At 32.7% G+C, this 20,139-nt stretch overlaps 1 protein-coding gene across 14 annotated transcripts in view; it reads left to right on the top strand.

Moving 5' to 3' along the window:
• Positions 1-20,139, top strand: part of LOC145241382 (proto-oncogene vav-like) — a 347,285-nt gene that overhangs the window by 136,675 nt on the left and 190,471 nt on the right. For all 14 annotated transcript variants that reach the window (XM_080104292.1, XM_080104290.1, XM_080104285.1 and 11 more), the window contains exon 3: positions 14,848-14,903. In XM_080104292.1, the coding sequence (XP_079960418.1) occupies positions 14,848-14,903 (56 nt within the window). The remainder of the gene's footprint in view (positions 1-14,847; positions 14,904-20,139) is intronic.

The raw sequence follows: 20,139 nt of genomic DNA, 5'->3' as shown, positions 1-20,139 counted from the left end.
GTTGGGAATTTTTTTTTAATTGCCATTTTGTGCTCTACACAATTTTTAAAGTGAATAGCTAAACGTGCAGGCTTAAAACAAGTGAAAACCCTTTACAGATGTAATGTCATGTGATATAGGAAAATAAAATCATAATGGAAGCAATAATTATTAAATCAGCAAAATCCTATGACTTGCCACTTGATAAAAACATGAAATTCTTTATTTGACCAATCAACTCTGTTTTTTTTTTTACTTCCTTGCTCCTCCCACACCTCTTATCATCCCTCACAGACTCCCTGCCTTCCTTGAGTGTCTTTTTCCACTCAAAAACTGATGCTTGATTCATGCAAGATGGTCCAAAAGCAGTCTGAAGCATTCCATACGTTTCTGTAGCATTTTTTCCAAGTTCAAAACAGAATTTTATTGCATATTGTTCTTCTAAAGTGTCCTCACATCCAGATTACATTTTTGAAATTCACCAGCTGTGGCAATGAGGCATTAGTAGAGCCTATTCTAATTCTTGCTGTAGCTATTTATTTGAACCTGAAATCATAACAATTGGTCAGTCATCTGATAAGATGTATAGTAATAACATACTGAATTTTCAAAAATCTACAACAATTTTAAATGCCTGTTTAAGGCAACTCGTACCTCTTGAAAAAACAAAATGTACAAAAATATCGCGGAAGCTTCATATAAAATTTATTTCAGCATCTAACACATCCAGTTTTCATAGTACAAATCAAGTTAGATTTTTTTGTTTAGTAAATTGAAGAAAACAAAAAACCTGCACAGGTTGGAACTATGTAAAAACAAACAAAAAAACAATTTCTGCAGTTACGAATCCAGATTTCTGTGATCTTGGCTTGGGCTTGCCCAGCAGCTGATGTAAACCGACAGAATATGACAAGCGTTGATCAAATTTAAAAACGTTAAAAAAAAATATTGAATACTAATTACATTTTTGTTTTTATATATATATATATATATATATATATATATATGCTTTTTAATGTAATAATAGTTAAAAAAAACTTTGGAAATTTTCTTTTTTTCTTTGTGCAAATGTTTTCTTTTATTTTTTTGTGGAGGAGGAAACTGTTAGTGGGCAGAATATTTCTTTAAGAATATTTTAGGTAGAGCCTTCGTTGTAGGGTCTCTGAAATTCACTGTTAGGTAGTGGAACCCTCCAACTTTGCTGTAGGCTTTCCAACAGTCGGATACAATCGTGGTCTCCAGTAGCAGAATTTATTTATTATAGGAAGGTTTCGCCATTACAGTTTCGTACAGTCACCAAGAAACCCTCCTTCTTGGTAGGGTCATATCCTCCAAAGACCCAGAGTGGTTTGAGGAGCCTTCCAGCTATTAAACAGAAACTCGTCAATTTCCACTGTGTGCCCCCGGCCTCTGATCTCTTGGAGATATCTTAAGGAAATAATCCTGACAAATGTCTCTTGTAATGTTTCTCCAGATGTTAAGTGGGTGTTTCAACCTATACTCCAGATATTGTCGTTGCTATATTATGACCACAAGTATATTATTTTAATAATTTTAGAGATGCTCATTTTATGTAATATTTTATCTGAAGTTGATTAATTCATGTTTCTCTTCCATTTTTTTTCTTTCCATTACGTCGTCTGCTTAGACTTTCATTGGCTAAGTGTGTTTGTTATTGATTTTTCATTGGCAATTTGATCAATACTCAGCATATTCCAGCAGTTTACATCAGTTGCTAGGTGAGTCCAAGCCAACGTTTATGAAAATCCAGGTCGGTAACTATGGAAGTTACAACAATTTGATAATAGGGAATATTTAAATAACCTAGTTTTCAACTTTGATTTTTTTTTTTTTTTTTGTGAAACGCAGTTTTAAAGCCTTATATTAACCCAAGTATATTAACAGATGCCTCGGTTTTTTAAAGATGGGACTGTTTTATATGCATAGAAACAAACAATATTGTGTGCGTTTAATTGAAAAGCATTAAAAAATAAATCATACATGACTAAAAAGAAATATATATTTATAAAATTAAAATATAAATAAACATAAAATGAAAATTATAAAATGAAATTAAATCTTGTTCACAGCCAAATTTTATCAAAATATCCAAAAATAAATGAGTTGCCACAAGTTGAAAGTAAAGAGAATTTTACACACACAGACACACGCTATAGAAATTTCCACGTTGGTATCTGGGGGTGCATTTAATTCACTGGGGGAATGCTTTCTTTTGTTCTTGACGTAACTAAATCAAATAAGAATTACCTAACGCAATTACGATGAATATGTGTCACTGGTGGTAGGTAAGCAAATCATTTTTTTTTTTTTTCTTTTTTTTTCTTTAAATATTGACTAGAAATAAATGTGACATTTACTACCCTACGCTGTTATCAAGATAATTATATTCATTGTATTGTAATATACAGTAATTTCTTTTAAGGTTAAAACTGCACTTCTGTGTACAGACTTTGTATGATAGTACAACTTTTATATAGTATGAACTGAAATTTAGCCTGCATCTGCTTTTTGACCTTAGGAGTGCGATAACCATGTTAGAATCTTACTAAATTACTTCTGGAAAAGTTAACATATATCTTTCAAATAGAACAATTTCTGACATTAGAAATTATTAGTGTGCATCACTCTATTCAGTTGAGTATCCTCATCTTTGTTAAAGATGGAGAGTAAGCTGAAAAGAATGTCTATCTCTCTTGACTCCGGTTCATTCAAAAATTGCTAACTCCTGATTCTATTACTCCCACCTCAATTTTCACGAGCTGTTGATAGAAATCTGACCCGGGAGTTTTAAAAAATCTCAACAGATTCTAAACTTTATCATACCACAAAATTACTGACTTAAATGTCATAAAGATGAGGAATTAGCTGGATGGATGGGGGTGATCTTATACTGAATTTTCCGATTCCGACTCCGTATTAAGCATATTATTAAAACTGCTTTTCTCACCTTGGATGCTGTTCTCAAAATGTTTCAAATGATGTAGCCTCTGACTTTCTTCAACTGCATATTGTTGAATTTTGGTATATATATATATATATATATATATATATATATATATATATATATATAGCCAGTAGAGTTTAGTTTCCTAGAAGTAAATCCAATGAAACAACACGTGTCTACCAAAATAGTATCAGAAAAACTTGAGATAACTAGGTTTAAAGACCGAGAAAAATTATTGAATATTAAACAAGAAACTGCTATATCCTGCAAACATTTCAGAATACATGCACTTAAGGAACTCTAAATTAGGATAATGGAACTGCTATAAGTACAACTAACCCCCATCAAATAACCCCCCCACAAAGAGGATAAGTGAGGTCGCAACTATAATCATACCCATATGGGTTACGTAAGTCACTTAATATTCTACTTCATCGAGCAGTTATGGTATTACTAGCCGAAATAAGTACCTGTATGAAGGTATATTTTAACTAAATGAGTAATAGATCGTTTTGAGTGAAGCTCGTAATAATGTATGCATATGGATATTTTTGGGTGTGTGCATGTATGGATATATGATCTTTATATACCCGGGTAGGAAAAATAATTTATTAATATAAAAAAAAAAAAAAAAAAAAAATAGAAGAAATAAATAGATGAAAGAAAGTAAGGAATGAAGGGTGAATGGAAGAGAAAGGAATAAGGGTATTAGAGTGAATAAGCAAAGATGAAGGTAAGTACTACAATATATAAGCTTATATACTAGGTTTGTATAACCTAAATACTCTGATTTCTGTCATATGTTATTATATATTATTATTGTGTCGTGATACATCTTATGTATACCTGCCTTACCATCGAAAGAATCTTTGTTAAATATGAGGATAACCCTATGAACTTCATGCTGAATTCAATATAAATTTTTACGTAGTGTCAATTTTTACGGTAAAAGCCTACAACTTAGCAAAGTGTAACAAGCGGATGGGGCCATGAAACATAACTAGACGTGTGGAATTTGATAGAAAAAGTGAATTTATATAGTAGGTGTATTCATGTCTGTTTCTACTTTAGATGTATCATTTGGTGGCACGGTACATGTATGCATGTATATATATATATGTCTATATTTGTGTGACTTTGGATATATAAGTGTATTTTACGTATGCATGTATGTTTGTATGTTTATATATATATATATCTGTATCTATGTATCTGTGTGTATGTTTGTATGTGGATGTGTCTCTGTGTCTATTGTATGTAGATATATGTATACACACGTATATTTCTGAACTATTAGAATAGGCTGCCTCGTATAGAATTGTTGTAACAATATAGATTACAAAAATGTATGGATGTCCGAATGTTGTTTATATATATATGTTATATATGTATGTATGTGTGGATATGTATGTCTGTTGTGTGTGTGTTTATATGTATGTATGTGTATATGTATATATATATGTATATGTATGTATGTATGTATGTGTGTGTTTGTGTATATATGTGTATGTATGTATATATATATATATATATATATATATATATATATATATATATATATATATATATACACCCGTCTGTAGTCGGGTAGCATAATATTGCATATACGAAGATGTTACCACGCTACATAAGTAAAGAAAAATACTATTATTTGTCTCTGTATGTCTGAAATGTGTGTGTGTGTATATATGCGCGGGTGTAGATAAATGTTAGACATTTATAAGTGTATTGATACACGCATATAGGTACATGTGGGGTTTAGATAACTTTCGGGTTTATATTTATTCACATTTTGTTGGTTTATTTGTTTTAATTTAATTTAATTTTTATTCTTATTTATCTTATTTTTTTATTTTTTTTATTTTTTATTGTATTTTTTGTATATATTTTTATTTTTTATTTCTATTTATTTATTTATTTATTTATCTATGTATTTTATTTTTATTTATTTATATTTTTTTATTTACCTAAATGTAACTTTTACTTTATCTTCTACGTAGTTTCAGAATCATTGTCTAGTTTCAGTAAATAAAACAAAAAGTGTCTAGCATGGATTCGCTTTTGAATATATGGATTAATGTGTGTATACTGTGTGTGTTGGCAGTGTCTGTGTATGGATGTGTTATGTGTGTGTTGCGTGTATGTGTGGGTGGAGGTAGATTAAAAAGGCACCGGTCAGTACTTGGTTGACCATAGCTTAGGTTATTAACTTACAGACTCTAAGACAAGAAAACGAAACTCTCAAGTACCCTATTCCATAAAAAGCCAAAAGTTAAGTTAGATGGGGGAGGGGGAAAAGAAAAAAGATGTTTATCATCTTCATAGACCTCACTCATCCTTTTACCGTTTTTGTTTTTTTTTTTTTTTTGACTCCCACCCAGGTTGTATTTTTAACTTGATAAACGAAATAGAAAAATGTATTTGGTGGAAATGTCACTTTTGAAGGTAGTTCTTGGCCTGAAGACGTAATCCCCCGACGTGGGTGATTACAGAAACATGTATGCACATATGTAGCCATTAATGTTTGTATAAATAAAATTAATATATATATATATATATATATATATATATATATAATTTAGAATGGAACCATTTATTGAATCCACAGAAGTAGTTTACTATCATTTGAACTTCTGCAGATTGAAGTCATTTTTTTTTTTTTGTTTTTTACATTTTTAATTTTAATAGTAAATCATAATCATTACAAGGCTAATTTTGATCTCAGTAGTTCGAATTGAGTTGTTTCCCTTTATTTATTAAATATGACAAATCATCAGACAATGTATCACTTCCTCATAAAATTTGATTGTCTTAGTTAAAAGAAATATGCAATCAATTTGGATAATTTTTGGGACATGATATTTTTGTTTTCCTGATGAGTACATACATCATAAATATTTATCTGAATTTTTTTTTTTTTTTAATTGGGTTGTTCTCTGAACTTGCACTGATATAATATATGTATAATATAAATTTATTGTAATTTAAAAGATTAATAGTTTGCATTTAAATTATCTCCCTTGAAAATGTATGAAAATTATATTTTTAAAGTTTTAGTAATTTATCCATTTTTTATTGACGTTTTATCCCAAACAAAGCACAGGGCCACTTAGTCGTGAGTGGCTACTATTTAGAACTAGATTTGAGATACTATTTATGGAATTGGGCAGTGAGATGTCTGTTCACATTACACTTGAATTTCTGCATGTCACTACAGTCAGGGAAGCAGGGAGCCAGGAGGGAATTTCAAAGTGCAGCAGTCCGAGGGAAAAAGCTATGAGTAGAAGGCTTTACGGCATCTAGGGATATCTACAGTGTAGGGGTGGGATTTTGCTGCTTGTCAGTTTTGAGCTCAGGACTGTTTATTCAGTTGGACACAATTACAGTGTATGTGTGGCTTGGAGCAGATAGAAATGAACTAACAACTGATGAACACAGCCTCAGCAGACAACTATGTAGCTGTGGGCCATAACATGTAGATGATCGATGGTGTCACACACACACACACACACCCAGAGTGCAACTGACATTTTCATAATGTGTTGGAGTTTGTTTTCTCTTGTGTTATTTCATTTTTATACTCATGAGTCACTGCACTCCCCTCAAGAGTTGCCAATCTGTGAGAGATGACAACACAACCAGAACAAGAAAAGAAGATAAAGTAGAAGACTGTTGGGGGTCATCGATTCTTGTCAAGTGAGGTAGCATGTGGTTGCACAGTATAAGGAGGTGGTCCAACCAGTGCCAACCCAGCATGAATGTGGATGTAACCAAATTCTTCCAACTTTCACAATCTTTAGATCTAAACAAAGAATAGCACCTGTTCTAATGTAATCAATATGAAGCACATTGATTAGCAGAGGCAGTTGGATGACATCAGTGAAGCTAGTCATTTCTCTTTTGTCCCCTCACCTGGAGAGGATTGTGTGTGTGTGTGTATGTGTGTGTGTAATATATATATATATATATATAAAATGTTGAATGATATGATTTCATCCATTGTTGGACTTCCTTGTGTAAGCAGGAGTTTCTAATCTACTGGAGGATTGGTTGGTTGGTGGTTTTGTTTTATGGCATATCAACTCTTTTCGGGTTATTTAATACCGAATCCAAAGATTTTGAAGAAAAATTTTTTAATAGACTATATTTGTTGTTTTCAAATCGGTTTCTATTCAACCCATAGTTGGGACCCTAACAGGTTCTACCACTCCGGGTCAGAGTGGACTTGGGGGCAATGGCAATTAAAGCGTGGCTCCACACTCCCCAAAGCCCGCAGGTTGGGGCCTCACCACTGGATATAGTTTAAGGTCATATCCAGGACCAAATCTACTGATGTAGCATTGTTCGAAGCCTTGTTCAATGTCGGACCTATTATAACTATAATAACTGGAATGATGGAGATCTTCAAAAGATTCCAGTTTCTTTTCATGTCACATATAAGACTTTGATATTTTGTTGTCTTTTCCCTCTCAGCTCTGTTTCATCCAGCATTATTGGGCACATGTAACTTCTACTAAGGTTGCTTCTGATTAATGTTTACTTTTAAAATATGCAAACAAAGAAATGATTTGTGCTAATTTTAAATAATACTTCTTTTATCGTAAATTGAATTTATTAATAAGAAAAAATTCAAATAAAATGGTGAGGTATACTCGGGCTTGAACACGGTATAATTTGATTTGTAGTTGAGTGCTCTACCACTGAACTATATTTCCAGATGTCAGCTGTTTTTTTTTTGCGGAGGGGGGGGGGGTAGAAGAAATTATTTGAGATTTTATTATCTCCCTTGCAGGTGCCACCTAAATTTTTCCCTGTAAAAATTATTTTTTATTTATTAGAAGGATAGACTATTTTTAGGATCAGATTTTTTTGATTTTCGATACTTATCAAACAAATTTCTGTACAAACCATTTCTAAGAACACTACCAGACATATAAATTACCTTTGTGTGAAACTTACAAAAGATAGGCTCAACCGTTTTGGAACCTATAAAGGAACTAACTCACACACACACACACACACAAAGTGACTTCTATATAATAGTAGAGATGTGTGTGTGTGTGTATGTATATATATATATATATATATATATATATATATATATATATATATATATTACTAGCAGTTAAGGCTAGCTTTTCTCGGGCCCTACTTACTGTTTATAACTTTATATGCATATATGTATTAAAAAGTTTGACTCATATCTAGGTAACCTACATCTAAAATTTCAAGTATTTAGACCCAAAATTGGTGGAGGAGTTTGGTAGAGTCTGCTAAGGTCAACTCTTTTAACTTTGACCTCTTGGCAGCCAAATTTTCACCCCAAAACTGATTAAAACACTTGCCCTATGTCTGAAACTCTTTATGTAAAATTTCAAATGTGTAGACCAAAAATTGGCTGAGTAATTTTGTAGAGACTGCAGAGGTAAAATTATTTTAACTTTGACCCCAATTTTGACTCCTTAACATTTATTGTTTTGGGCTGAAATCAAATTAAAAAGTTTGATCCATGTTCAAGTAGCCTACATCTAAAATTTCAATTGTTTAGACCCAAAATTGCCGGAGGAGTTGGGTAGAGTTTTCAATGGTCAAATCGTTGAACTTTGACCCCTTGAGAACCAAATTTCTGGCCAAAAACCAATTAAAGAGATTTTCCTAAATCTCAATACCCCTAATGTTGAATCTCGAGTCTTCTAAGCTTAAAATTGGCAGTTTTGTCGTGAAATGTACACACACACACAATTTCACTTTATATATATACACACACACACACACACACACACACACACACACACACACACACATTTATTTCACATAGTCATTTTTATTACTTGTTTTATCTGTTACATTTATCTGTTGAAACCGGTTTTGTCAGTTCTCTTTTATTGTGTATCTTTTCTAAAAAAAACATTGTAGAAGCAATGACCTTTGTTAGTGGTGTATTGCTGACGATGGCTTCTCTATTTTCACATCAAGTTGTCTGAAGATATTTGCTTCCTGATCTAAAATGCACCAATTATTGGTGTTATTTTTGCTTTTCCTTAAAAAAAAAAACGGTCATATTCTACAAAGTAAAAAACAGAAACAAGTTTCCTTCCACAAAACAACAAAACTAAACATGATTTATAAATATATGGAGATGAAAAGAATTAAACCTTTTTCAAAAATTACTGCATTCGGCAGTAAATAATCTGGAAAGAGTTGTCATGCCATAAAACATCCCTCCCTTCTCAATTTTCATAATCATCGTTGTATTTTTGGGTGGAAGAATGAAGGTGTTTTATTTTTATTTTGACAATACGGTTTAATAATTTGATTTTCATTATTTGAAAATGTTTTTTCAATTTTATCAAATATGATATTTTTGAATGTGTATCGCATGAATGAACTGGGATTATGCAAATTCTACTGTTAATTTATCAGGTTGACTAAATTTTTTGTCATTTTTAACGTTTAAGTTCAGATGAACATAACTTTGTTCAAACAAAAAATTATGAATCGAAATAAGCACTACCAGAATTAACACACTTTTGCCAACGCAAAACAAGCGTATTTATGTCTGTAACGTAAAAATGCTGCGTATTGGAGGCGATGAAGTCGCTGAAGGTGTTTTTGATATCACTTGGGTTTTTGAAGCATTTCTAACGCAGAAAGTTGTTGAGATGCTTAAAAAAGTGGTAATCAGTAGGTGAGTGGACTGGAGAGTATGGCTGATGAGGCAGTTTCGCATCCCAATTTGTTTAACTTCTGCAGGGTCTATTTAGCAATGTGTGGTGGTTGGGCATTGTCGTGAAGAAGAATTGGATCTTTTCTGTTGTTCTATTGCTAGGTGTTGTGGAAGTTTCTGATGCATTTCATCCATTTGTTGACAGTACTTTTCTGCCATAATGGTTTCACCTGCATTAAAAAAACTAATGGATGAGACCGGTCGCAGACCATCAAGCAGTCAGCCTATTCTTCTTTTGGTTATAACTGTTGCTTCAGGAAGTGTTGTTGAGCTTCGTTGGTGTCTAACTTTTCTTTTGGTTGTCATTCAATTCATGAGGCACCCATTTATCAAGTTTTTTTGTCTTTCCAATCCCTCCCAAGTGGTTGAAAGTCGTTGTATACGTTACATCTAATTTAGAAGCAAGTTCTTGAACAGTTGTACATGGATTGGCTTCAACTAAGGCTCTTTATTGATCGTTGTCAACATCTAATGGCCGACCATTATGTTCATCATCTTTAAGATTCTCATCATCGCCACTAAATTTCTAAGACCATCATTGTGCTGTTTGTTCAGTAGTGGTTCTTGGGTCAAACGCTTCATTGATATCACAAGCTGTTTCATCAGCTTTTTGGCCTAGCTTGAATTAAATAAGAAAATTGTGCAAATATGTTTTTTTTTTTCCATCTTGTCAACTTTCTAAAAAGAAGACATAATTGTTTTAAAACTATTGTAATTAAAATGATTAGGTAGAGCAAAAAACGCTCTTTAAAATGATATATAAAATAAAGGTATTATAACAAAATCTTATTTGAGAATAAATCATTTGAAATCAAAATTAAAAATTCTGCAAGAACTTTCTTCTCAATCTAATAATTCTGCATTTTGTATAATTTTATTACTTTTAATTCTTAAAAAGTATTAACAAAAATGCAATATAACATAAATTTAGTCAATAAAGGACAGTACATTTTCCAAACGTACAAATATTGTTACCCCTCTCAATCCGAGTACATTTTCCAAACGTACAAATATTGTTATCCCTCTCAATCCGAGTACATTTTCCAAACGTACAAATATTGTTATCCCTCTCAATTCCAGTACATTTTCCAAACGTACAAATATTGTTATCCCTCTCAATCTGAGTACATTTTCCAAACGTACAAATATTGTTATCCCTCTCAATCCCAGTACATTTTCCAAACGTACAAATATTGTTATCCCTCTCAATCTGAGTACATTTTCCAAACGTACAAATATTGTTATCCCTCTCAATCCCAGTACATTTTCCAAACGTACAAATATTGTTATCCCTTTCAATCCCAGTACATTTTCCAAACGTACAAATATTGTTATCCCTCTCAATCCCAGTACATTTTCCAAACGTACGAATATTGTTATCCCTCTCAATCGCTGTATATTTTTCTCTTTCTATCAACTCATGAATGAAACCTTTCATTTCTTCTTTTACATTAATGCTTACTGCGTATCTAATGGAAGTTACCTTTAACAGTGACATCTAGGTTGTAATTACCTACAACTACATCTTCGTCCTAATTTTAAGTTATTTACCACTAATGTAACCACTAGCATAATATACAGTTCAAGGGTGAGAGCAGGAGGCTCTTCTTTTTCTTATTGGTCTTATTGTTATTATTTCATGTTATTACATAATGTTATTACTAGGGCTGTGACAAGAGAATATTCTTATCATTGTTTTGACTCTCAAGTATATATCCGACATGGTTACGTAATCAAGAACCACATCACTGTCTATATAAAAACGTAAGATATTAACTGATATATACATGAGTCAAAATTATGAAAAGAATATTCTCTTGTCAAAGCCCTAGTTATTACATATTGTTATTACTTAATGAATGATCATTGAGAAATTTTAGGTGCTGTATATACTCTCCACTTATCTCTGCATTGTTTTCAGTCACAGTCTTCGGCCTCTTCTTGCCACTCGACCAAAACAGTGCCGATTCAGGAGAGATGTGGGTGGATATTGTGCAACCCTTGCCTCTCAATTACATGTGCAGCTACCCTTACCTTCCATTGTCTCCTGAGACTGAACATTGGTCGATTTACCTACAGCATTGGGAATCCATCCCCTCTTCAACTTGTTTTCGCTCACATTGTTTTGTCATTTTTTGTTTTCATTCTAAACATTTAAATTCATTTTTATACTTTAATAACTGATAGTTTTTGTTTAAATATTTTATGAACAAGTTTTGCATGCATTTATTGTGCCAGCCGCGATTGTTAGGTCATTATGCCGGTTAGTTTTTGTTCATCATTCAATCCTGGGTAATGCAGCCAGTTTGTGAAATCTCTCTCTAGCTTTTATCAGTCTAGTTTTTGACTTTGGAGTGCTTTTTTTTAAGCTCCTTATATCAAGTGGTTTCATGTCTTGTCTTGAGTGATTTTCATTTTAAAAAATGTTTTTTTAAAACTTACTACATAATCGTATAAGATGACTATCCTTTGAAAATAGTCTTTAGAATGCTGAAAACATAATTGGGTAAGATAGTGCATTAGTCTGAAATAGTATCGTAAACTGAATGAGCCTTGAAATATAGTACATTAATAGAAGTGGCTTCATTGCTGATGGCTTCAGATAAATACAAAATCTTTCTTGGTAATATTTATATATTTCCTTTAGTCTGTCTGTTTGTCCATTCCACCTTTTCTCTGAAACTACTGGATAGATCTGGCTGAAAACTTTTGTATGGACGTTTATGATAAGGTGCAGCAAACTAAGTATTATGATATCCGTTTGATGCACAGTTAAAGGTTAATGAGTACTAGTATTTAATGCAAAAAAAAAAAAAAAAATAGAGCTCATATATAACCGTATTCAATTGTCAACTTGGCATAGAGCACTCATTCTAAGTCAACTGGCTATAACTTTATGGACAAAAAAGTCTAGCCTATTATATTGATAGACTAGCGGCATTGCCCGGGTGTTTGTAATTGTTAAACAAAAAAAAGGGGTGAGAACCCGTACCGCAAAGGAGGAAAAGAAGGTGAAAAAAAAGAGTTGGTAATTAACTTTTGCCCAGGTGACTAAAAAAAAAAAGCTAGAGAGAGATGGGATTGAACTCGAACTTTCTTGCTAGCCATTATGCCATAGCAGGTAGTGAGATTAGTGAGTTGGGAATTAAGTTAAGAATCATGCAGGAGCAGAAATGAACGTTGCTTTTATAGCTGGCCAGAGGCCAGTTAAGTTTCCCCGCTTTCTGCTGATTTATTTATGTTTCCCCATGATGTTGGGGAAAACCAGCCCACCTCTAAAAAAAGAGCAACTCTGGCAGTGTCCAAATGAATAGCAATTGTCTGATATGAAGGGTTTCCCTCACATTGATCAAACCTAATTGACTTGACCCTGTAGGCCAGTTGGATGCCTTTGCTTCGATTAGTTTCGCTTTATTTATACGAGAAAAACAAACACTCAAAATGGGGGACTTTTTTAAAACTCAATCAAAATAAAGATAGAGACAATGTCCGTTTGCAAATTGGAGATATTACAATGTAGGAAGTATAAGGAAACTTCTCCCAGAATGTAACCGACACGAGAAGCCTTGGCGAAAAAAAGCCTTTCGCAGACATACACAGACGCGCGTTTGGCCTTTTATATAATAGACTAGCGGGGGTACTTGGCATTGCCCGGGTGTTTGGGTGAGCACAAAAAGAAAAAAAAAAGTGTTAGTAGGCAGGCAGGCTCGAACCCATGATGCGAAGGCGGAAAAGAAAGTGAAAGAAAACGCGACATCTTACTGCTATGCTATAACGCCACAGGAAGTGAAAAGCGTTCAAATTAAGCGATGTCAATACAAAAGTTGACTTGCACAAATAAATTAAGAATCACGCAGGCGCAGAAATGAACATTGGCTGGAGGCCAGTTAAGCATTATGCTTTCTGCCGTTTTATTTATTTGTTTCCCACCAATGTTGGGGAAAACCAGCCCCCTCCCCGGCAGAAGGGGGGAGCTTTCCAAATGAACAGCACTCGTCTGATATAAAGGATTTTCCCCACATTGATCAAAGCTAATTGCTTTAAAGACTTCTCTGCATGAAAGGCTGCTGATGGCTTTGCTTTGATGAGTTTTACTTTATTTTTATGAAAAAGACCAACAAACATGCGAAAGGACGGAATAGCTTGAATTTTATAAAAGTTGATCAAAATAAATGTAAAGACAACATCCGTTCACAAATCATAGATATTATGATCTAGGCAGCATATAAAAATTTTCCAAAATAGTAACCTGCTAGAGACCCCCTCCAAAAGCCTTTCTTGGGCATACAAAAACGCGTGGCCCACTTTTGCCTTTTTTATATATATATATATATATATATATAAATAAAGCTGAATGTATGTATGTGTGTGTGTGTGTGTGTGTCTGGTCACGAATAGGCTCCTATATGGTTGACTATTTTAAAAAAACTGATTACATATAATGATAGAAGATGTATCGAGACACAGGAATGGGTATGTTTGATCTGGCAGAACGGTGGTTCATTAAAATTGTGGGGTCTGCGCTCGTGCCTGGTCCACAAAGTATGGAAATAAAAAATTTAAAAATTAAAAAAAAAAAACGTTTACAAGTGTTTTTAATATAGATGTACATAAAAATACTTTGATAAGTATGCTTTAACTTAAATAGGGATGGTATAATAAAATTGTGGGCTCTGCGTTTGCGCCTGGCCTCCATAGAATGGAAATATATCACAAAGTTTAACAAGGTTTTTTAATATAGATCCACAGAATACTGTAATAAGTGTTTCAGTGTGAACAGGTATGGTATAATAAATGATGGGGTTGATCTATTTTATTTTCATCATATTTTGCTTTGGTTTTGATACCCCCAAATTCAACCCAAATTTACAACCCTTCCTTTTCATAACCTATCATACTTTCATAAATCAGAGTCCATTTTCTGTAGGCTGTTTTTGAACCCAATCAACGACGGGTACTTTTGCTAGTGTGTGTGTGTGTATATATATATATATATATATATATATATATGACTCTAAAACCGTTATAAAATCCATGATATTTCATGTTTGTGTTTAATTGTTGATCATTTGATTTTGAGTGATTTTCTGTTAGAAAACAAGAACATCTGAATTGCAAATGTTATGTTAATGATCTGCTTCATTTTGAATTAAATGTGTTCATTCTTTCTTTGTAGGTACTCTACACATTGTCAAAACTCTCCAAGACAGACCTCGCTCAAAAGACAGCCAGGTAAGCTTTAACAACATTAACATGCATTTCATCTAATTTCATTACAAGTAAAAACATGTTGAAGTATTTTCCGAAAATACATAATATCTCAGTTTTGTTACTCAGTTGTTAGAATTAACTTGTTTTTTTTTTTTTTTTTTTTTTTTTTTTTTTTAACTTGCAATGATTTCAGTTTCATGACTCTTTGAGTTTATAACTTATTTTTACTAAAGCCCATTTTTTATTAGAGGATCACTGCTTATAAAGGCTGAAGGGCTATTGGAGGTCAAGAGTTAATGTGTGTGTCAGCTAGACTGAGACAACACTGATTAGTAATGGTGGAACTTGTGTAAGATTTGATTATTTAAGAGGATAGCTCAACAAGAATTTATTTACATTAGATTTAGAAACAACCATATTATAGTCAGCCTGGTGGTATTGTGTTCCACAATACTAGGAAAGAAATTTTGTTCATGGAATTTTCATTTAGTTTTCCATATTGATAGAAAGTAAGGGAAATTATTGACAGCTTCTGTAGCTAGACGAGTATTTGTTGTTGCAGGTGGGGAGGGGACCATAGATTGACGCTCAGTAGAGCACCTCCCATGAAAATAATGAAGGAGCAGAGATAGACTCACAACGTCCCTCAGGGGGTCCACAAGCAAAATAATGTTGGGAATCCGGATTTAGTTTATAAATGTTAATAAATTAGTTTGGTATTGTCTATTTTACTGACCACCAATTCTAGTTAATTCTGTTAGGGAATCCACTTAGTAAGTATTCAAATTCTGTACTTGCACCAGTCATTTGGATTTTGTCAGTCAAAAGAATAAATATTGTACATTAATTTTTAAAGTTGTGTATAGAAAATTTTATGTAAAACAATAAATATTTTAGCATTGTTTTTTCTTTTTCAAGGATTTCGGGCGTTTGATGATAGGATTGTAGAGTCAGGGGGAAGTGAATGTTTTGGAAGGAGTTAGGCTTATAACATTGCTCTGGGTTAAATTTTTTAGTCTCCCAATATACAGTATAATCGGAGTTTGATTTAAAAAATCTGACTCTGATTTTTTTAATCCTTCCCGACTTCAAAATCCTGTTTTGAACGAGGTCTATTATTTTAGGCAAAAACTTAAAACATGGGTCAGAATTAAATGTTTCAAGTTTCTGAAAATCTTCTTCTCAGCCATCACCTTTTCTTTTGCACTAAAATTGGAGGTTTAAGTCGATCATTGATGCCAAAAACATACAAATATATACCATCATCTCGCAGGAATATCATTGAATGTATACATGTAGTTTACTTCAGGCTGGCAGTCTTTCAAAGTAGACATTCTACATTGAATTGTCAGTCAAAGCTTTTCTAATTTAAAGGCGAACAAATTCTCGATTCTCAATTGAGGGGTGTTTCTAAGAGAATACAAGTTTCTGTTTTTTCTGCTTCTTGTTTGGTCTGTGGTCAAGTACACCTTTCAAAATTTTTCCTGGTCAGCCATACAAGGAATTCAGCTCATCAAGACATAATTCATTAAATATGTGGTGAAAGGCTTTCAAATCAACTGGTTGCCTCAAAAAGCATATCAAACATCTTCATCCCAATAAGGGCAGAGAAGAATAATCTAGTGTTTTTCTTCTACAGATTACTTACAAATGTCAATCCATTAAAAAATAAAAAAAAACAGCAGCAGTGACAATAAGTAGTCATGCTCATTGGATGAGTTGATACTCTGCCATTTATCTTTGTGTATGCTGTATGCACACATATCTTGGCATTATTAAACAATGAGAAAAAAATAATATTTCACATTATCATATCAGTGTTAAGTTATGTTTCTGAATTTTTGAGATGAGGATTGATAGTTCATATTATTTTGATTATTCGGACTACTGTTCTCATCTTGAGTTTTACTTTCATAATGTTTGGTCAATGTAATCTCTGTCCGTCTTCAGGTGTATCTTGTCAAACTCTGGAATCTGCATGTAATTTTGAAGAGGACTCTTTATTTAATCCATGGAGAGTTAACATGCTCTCATTCACAAGGACCCATAGTGTAACAATTAAACTACCTGGTGAAATTCAGTTGTATTTTACATTCCTCTGGCGGTTGATAGTTCAATCCTCGGTGCAGGTAATAATCAAAATACAATTATGAATTGTTTAGAACTTCTACCCGGTCATAGCTAAAGGAATGAGAGCATACTACATCTGCTGTTGATTTGGGAAAGCGTCCCATTCAAATTTACAGTGTAATTTCCTGAGTTTGATAGAAAGATTCCGGAGTTTGACATCTGAAGAAGGTTGGAGGATACATCGACTGAAACGTTGTGAAAATAACATTCAAGATAAAAACAGTTGTCCAAATAATACAAACTATCAGTGTTGGACTTTATTCATTTTGTACATCTTTGATATAAATCTCACCGGTCTGTTTAAATGTATGTATACATTTGTATATCTGCCTAAAACTTTCAACAAAGGCGATGGATTTTCACAAAATGGGTATCATTTTGAAGCTTGACGTCTCAGACGACGAATATTGGAAAATTGACCAAAAACATTAATTCCTTCTGGCAGTTTTCTACAAGGAGGGGTCGATTTTTTGCAAGCCCTTTTTGCAAGTCATTGGATTGACTTAGTCTAATTTTAACGTTCCGAACTTACAGTCGTGTCATGGAGTAGTGGTAAGACATCAGGTTTTCTTAACTTTCTTTTCCCCATTTGCATCACGGGTTTGAGCCTGCCTGTCTGGCTACTACCTCTTTTTTTTTTTTTTTTTTTTTTTTTTTGCTCAACACACACCTCTAAACACCCGGGCAATGCTGGGTACCCAGGCTAGTTTATTATAAACATGAAAAATCACTACGTTTTTTTTTTTTTTTTTTTTTTTTAAAATTAAAACTATAACTAAAGCACATGTATATGTTATGAAAATACAATGTTCCTATTTACTTACTTTCCCACGAGGGCAGAGTTAGACACAAGGTCGGTTTTTAATGTGGGAGAAAATCTAGCTCCCCCAAAAAGAGGCACTCTAGATAGGAATAAAGATAAAAATTGTTTCAGTCATGAAGGATTTCTCTTCCACTAACCGAGGACAGAAAAGGTGAAGTAATCCATCAAACATTGACAGCCAGAACTAAATGATTTTATATTATTTAATTGGAATGCTTATTGAGATAAGTATTATCTATTCATTTATTTATTGCGGATTATTATCCTCATCTTCGGGGCCCATGGCGCAGTGGATAGAGACGTTGAATCTCTACTGTTCCAGGTGAGCATTGTCTGAAGATAGCGGTTTCAATCCTACCCGAAGCCGGCCAGAGGCTTAGTTGGCCCAAATGTGGTGAGATGACAACAACTACGGAAGGCAGTAATTGCTGAGGATACAGTTAGGAGATTCGGAGTTCCTATCCTTATGAAGGCCAAAGAAATAGTTGGCCGAAACATTGTAAAACAGCTAAAAAATGAGCATAATAGTCTTTAATAAATAAATGAATAAATGATTTTAAATGTAAAATATTCCAACCTTATAAGAATTAAGAAAAAAGTATTAAAGGAGTAGAAAATATGACTTCTAGTTTTTAGTGCTTAATCTGCATCATTTATAGGAATGACTATGAAATGTAATTACATGTGAATATATGAGGTTCGAAAATGATGAAATAGTTCTCAGGAGGTTTACAAGAAAAATGAGTTTGGAAACTCCTGATTTATAAGGGACTGTAAAAATTTGTACACCTTCGTCTGTTATTAGATTTTATATACAGCTGCTGTAGAACCCTCATCATATTTAAGTTGTTAAAATACATAACTGTCTAAATACTTTATCGTATTTTGGTGTTTGTGCATCTATGTTACTGTGCTATTTTAAAAAAATTTTTTTTATAGCATTTTCAAGTTAAATTCAACTTTTTATAATATTTTTGTTTATCAAATTGTTAGGTGAAAGTACAGAATAGTTACAAAACATCCTCCCCTCCACATGTAAAGAATGGACTTCTATACAATAACATTATTATTTTATTATTGGAATCCTTTGAGATTAGTAATTTGTATATTCATTTATTTATATGTAGATTGGTATCTTTCATAGTTGTTTTACAACATTTCGGCTAACTATTCCTCTGGCCTCTGTCAGGTGGTTGATTGCGGCAGGATAGGAATGCTGTCTCTTAACTGTATCCTCAGTAATTACTGCCTTCCAGTTAACCACCTGACAAAGGCCAGAGGAATAGTTGGCCGAAATGTTGTAAAATAACAACTATAAAGATGAGGATAACAGTCCACAAATAAATAAATAACATTATTTCAGTGTGGTAACATAGATGCAGAAGTACTCTTATTTTTGCTGTTAAATGTATTTGTTATTATAGATTTCTTTTATTAAAACTAAGTAGGTTTTCACTATGGAGTCTCAGGTTTTTACTAGTGTATATCCTACATTGGTAGATAATGTTTGTTAAACAATTATTTTGTAATGGGCATTTCTCACTTTTTACAGTTACAATTCCTTTAATTTTTTTCTTTGACTATTTACATCATTATGAAAATGATGGTGAACGTTAATTTCAAAAGATAAATACTTTTGAAGTTAATTTGATTCACTTGTAATTTTCTCATATTTTTTTAGTTTACTTTAGTTTTTAGGGTTGGTTTACTTGACTTTTAGTCTGATAATAGTGTAGTTTCTGTTTTTTCCTCAGTTGTTAAGAAATTCTCCTGAGGTAATTGTCATTTACATCCAAATTCAGAGTGCCCCTTTTGAGGAGAAGCTGGGTTTTACTCACATTAAAAATAGAATTTGTTTGCCTTCATGGGAAGGGAATTAAATCATGATAGAACCAAGCACCATTGCAACTTACCTGGCCCACTATTTCATAAGTGAATTGTCTTTGTCTGAATCTTCCACATGTTTTACTTGTTGAACCGAGTCACTTAGCTGATATTATGCAATACTTCAAACATGTTTTTACCTTTTCACCAACCTTTTTTATCTTTTAAACATTTTTAGTTATCATTTAAATTTTTTTTATATGCAAGTATATTTTTCAGTTGATATTTTTGTATGTAGAACCTTGTAACCTTTTTTTGTCATAACAAATTACTTATTTATTATTAAATTATTATTGGAGTTTGTTTTTGTCCTTGTTGTTGTACTTTTGATATATCTGTAGTTTTTGGAAAATAAGAGAAAATTTGGCACAAACTTTTCTTTTTTCCAGTTATTATTGAAGGAAAACACTTACATTTTTG

The sequence above is a fragment of the Euprymna scolopes genome, chromosome 20 (genome assembly GCF_053919585.1).
Source record: "Euprymna scolopes isolate OS-2025 chromosome 20, ASM5391958v1, whole genome shotgun sequence".
Lineage (NCBI taxonomy): Eukaryota > Metazoa > Mollusca > Cephalopoda > Sepiida > Sepiolidae > Euprymna > Euprymna scolopes.
This window is presented reverse-complemented; position numbering and strand designations above follow the sequence as displayed.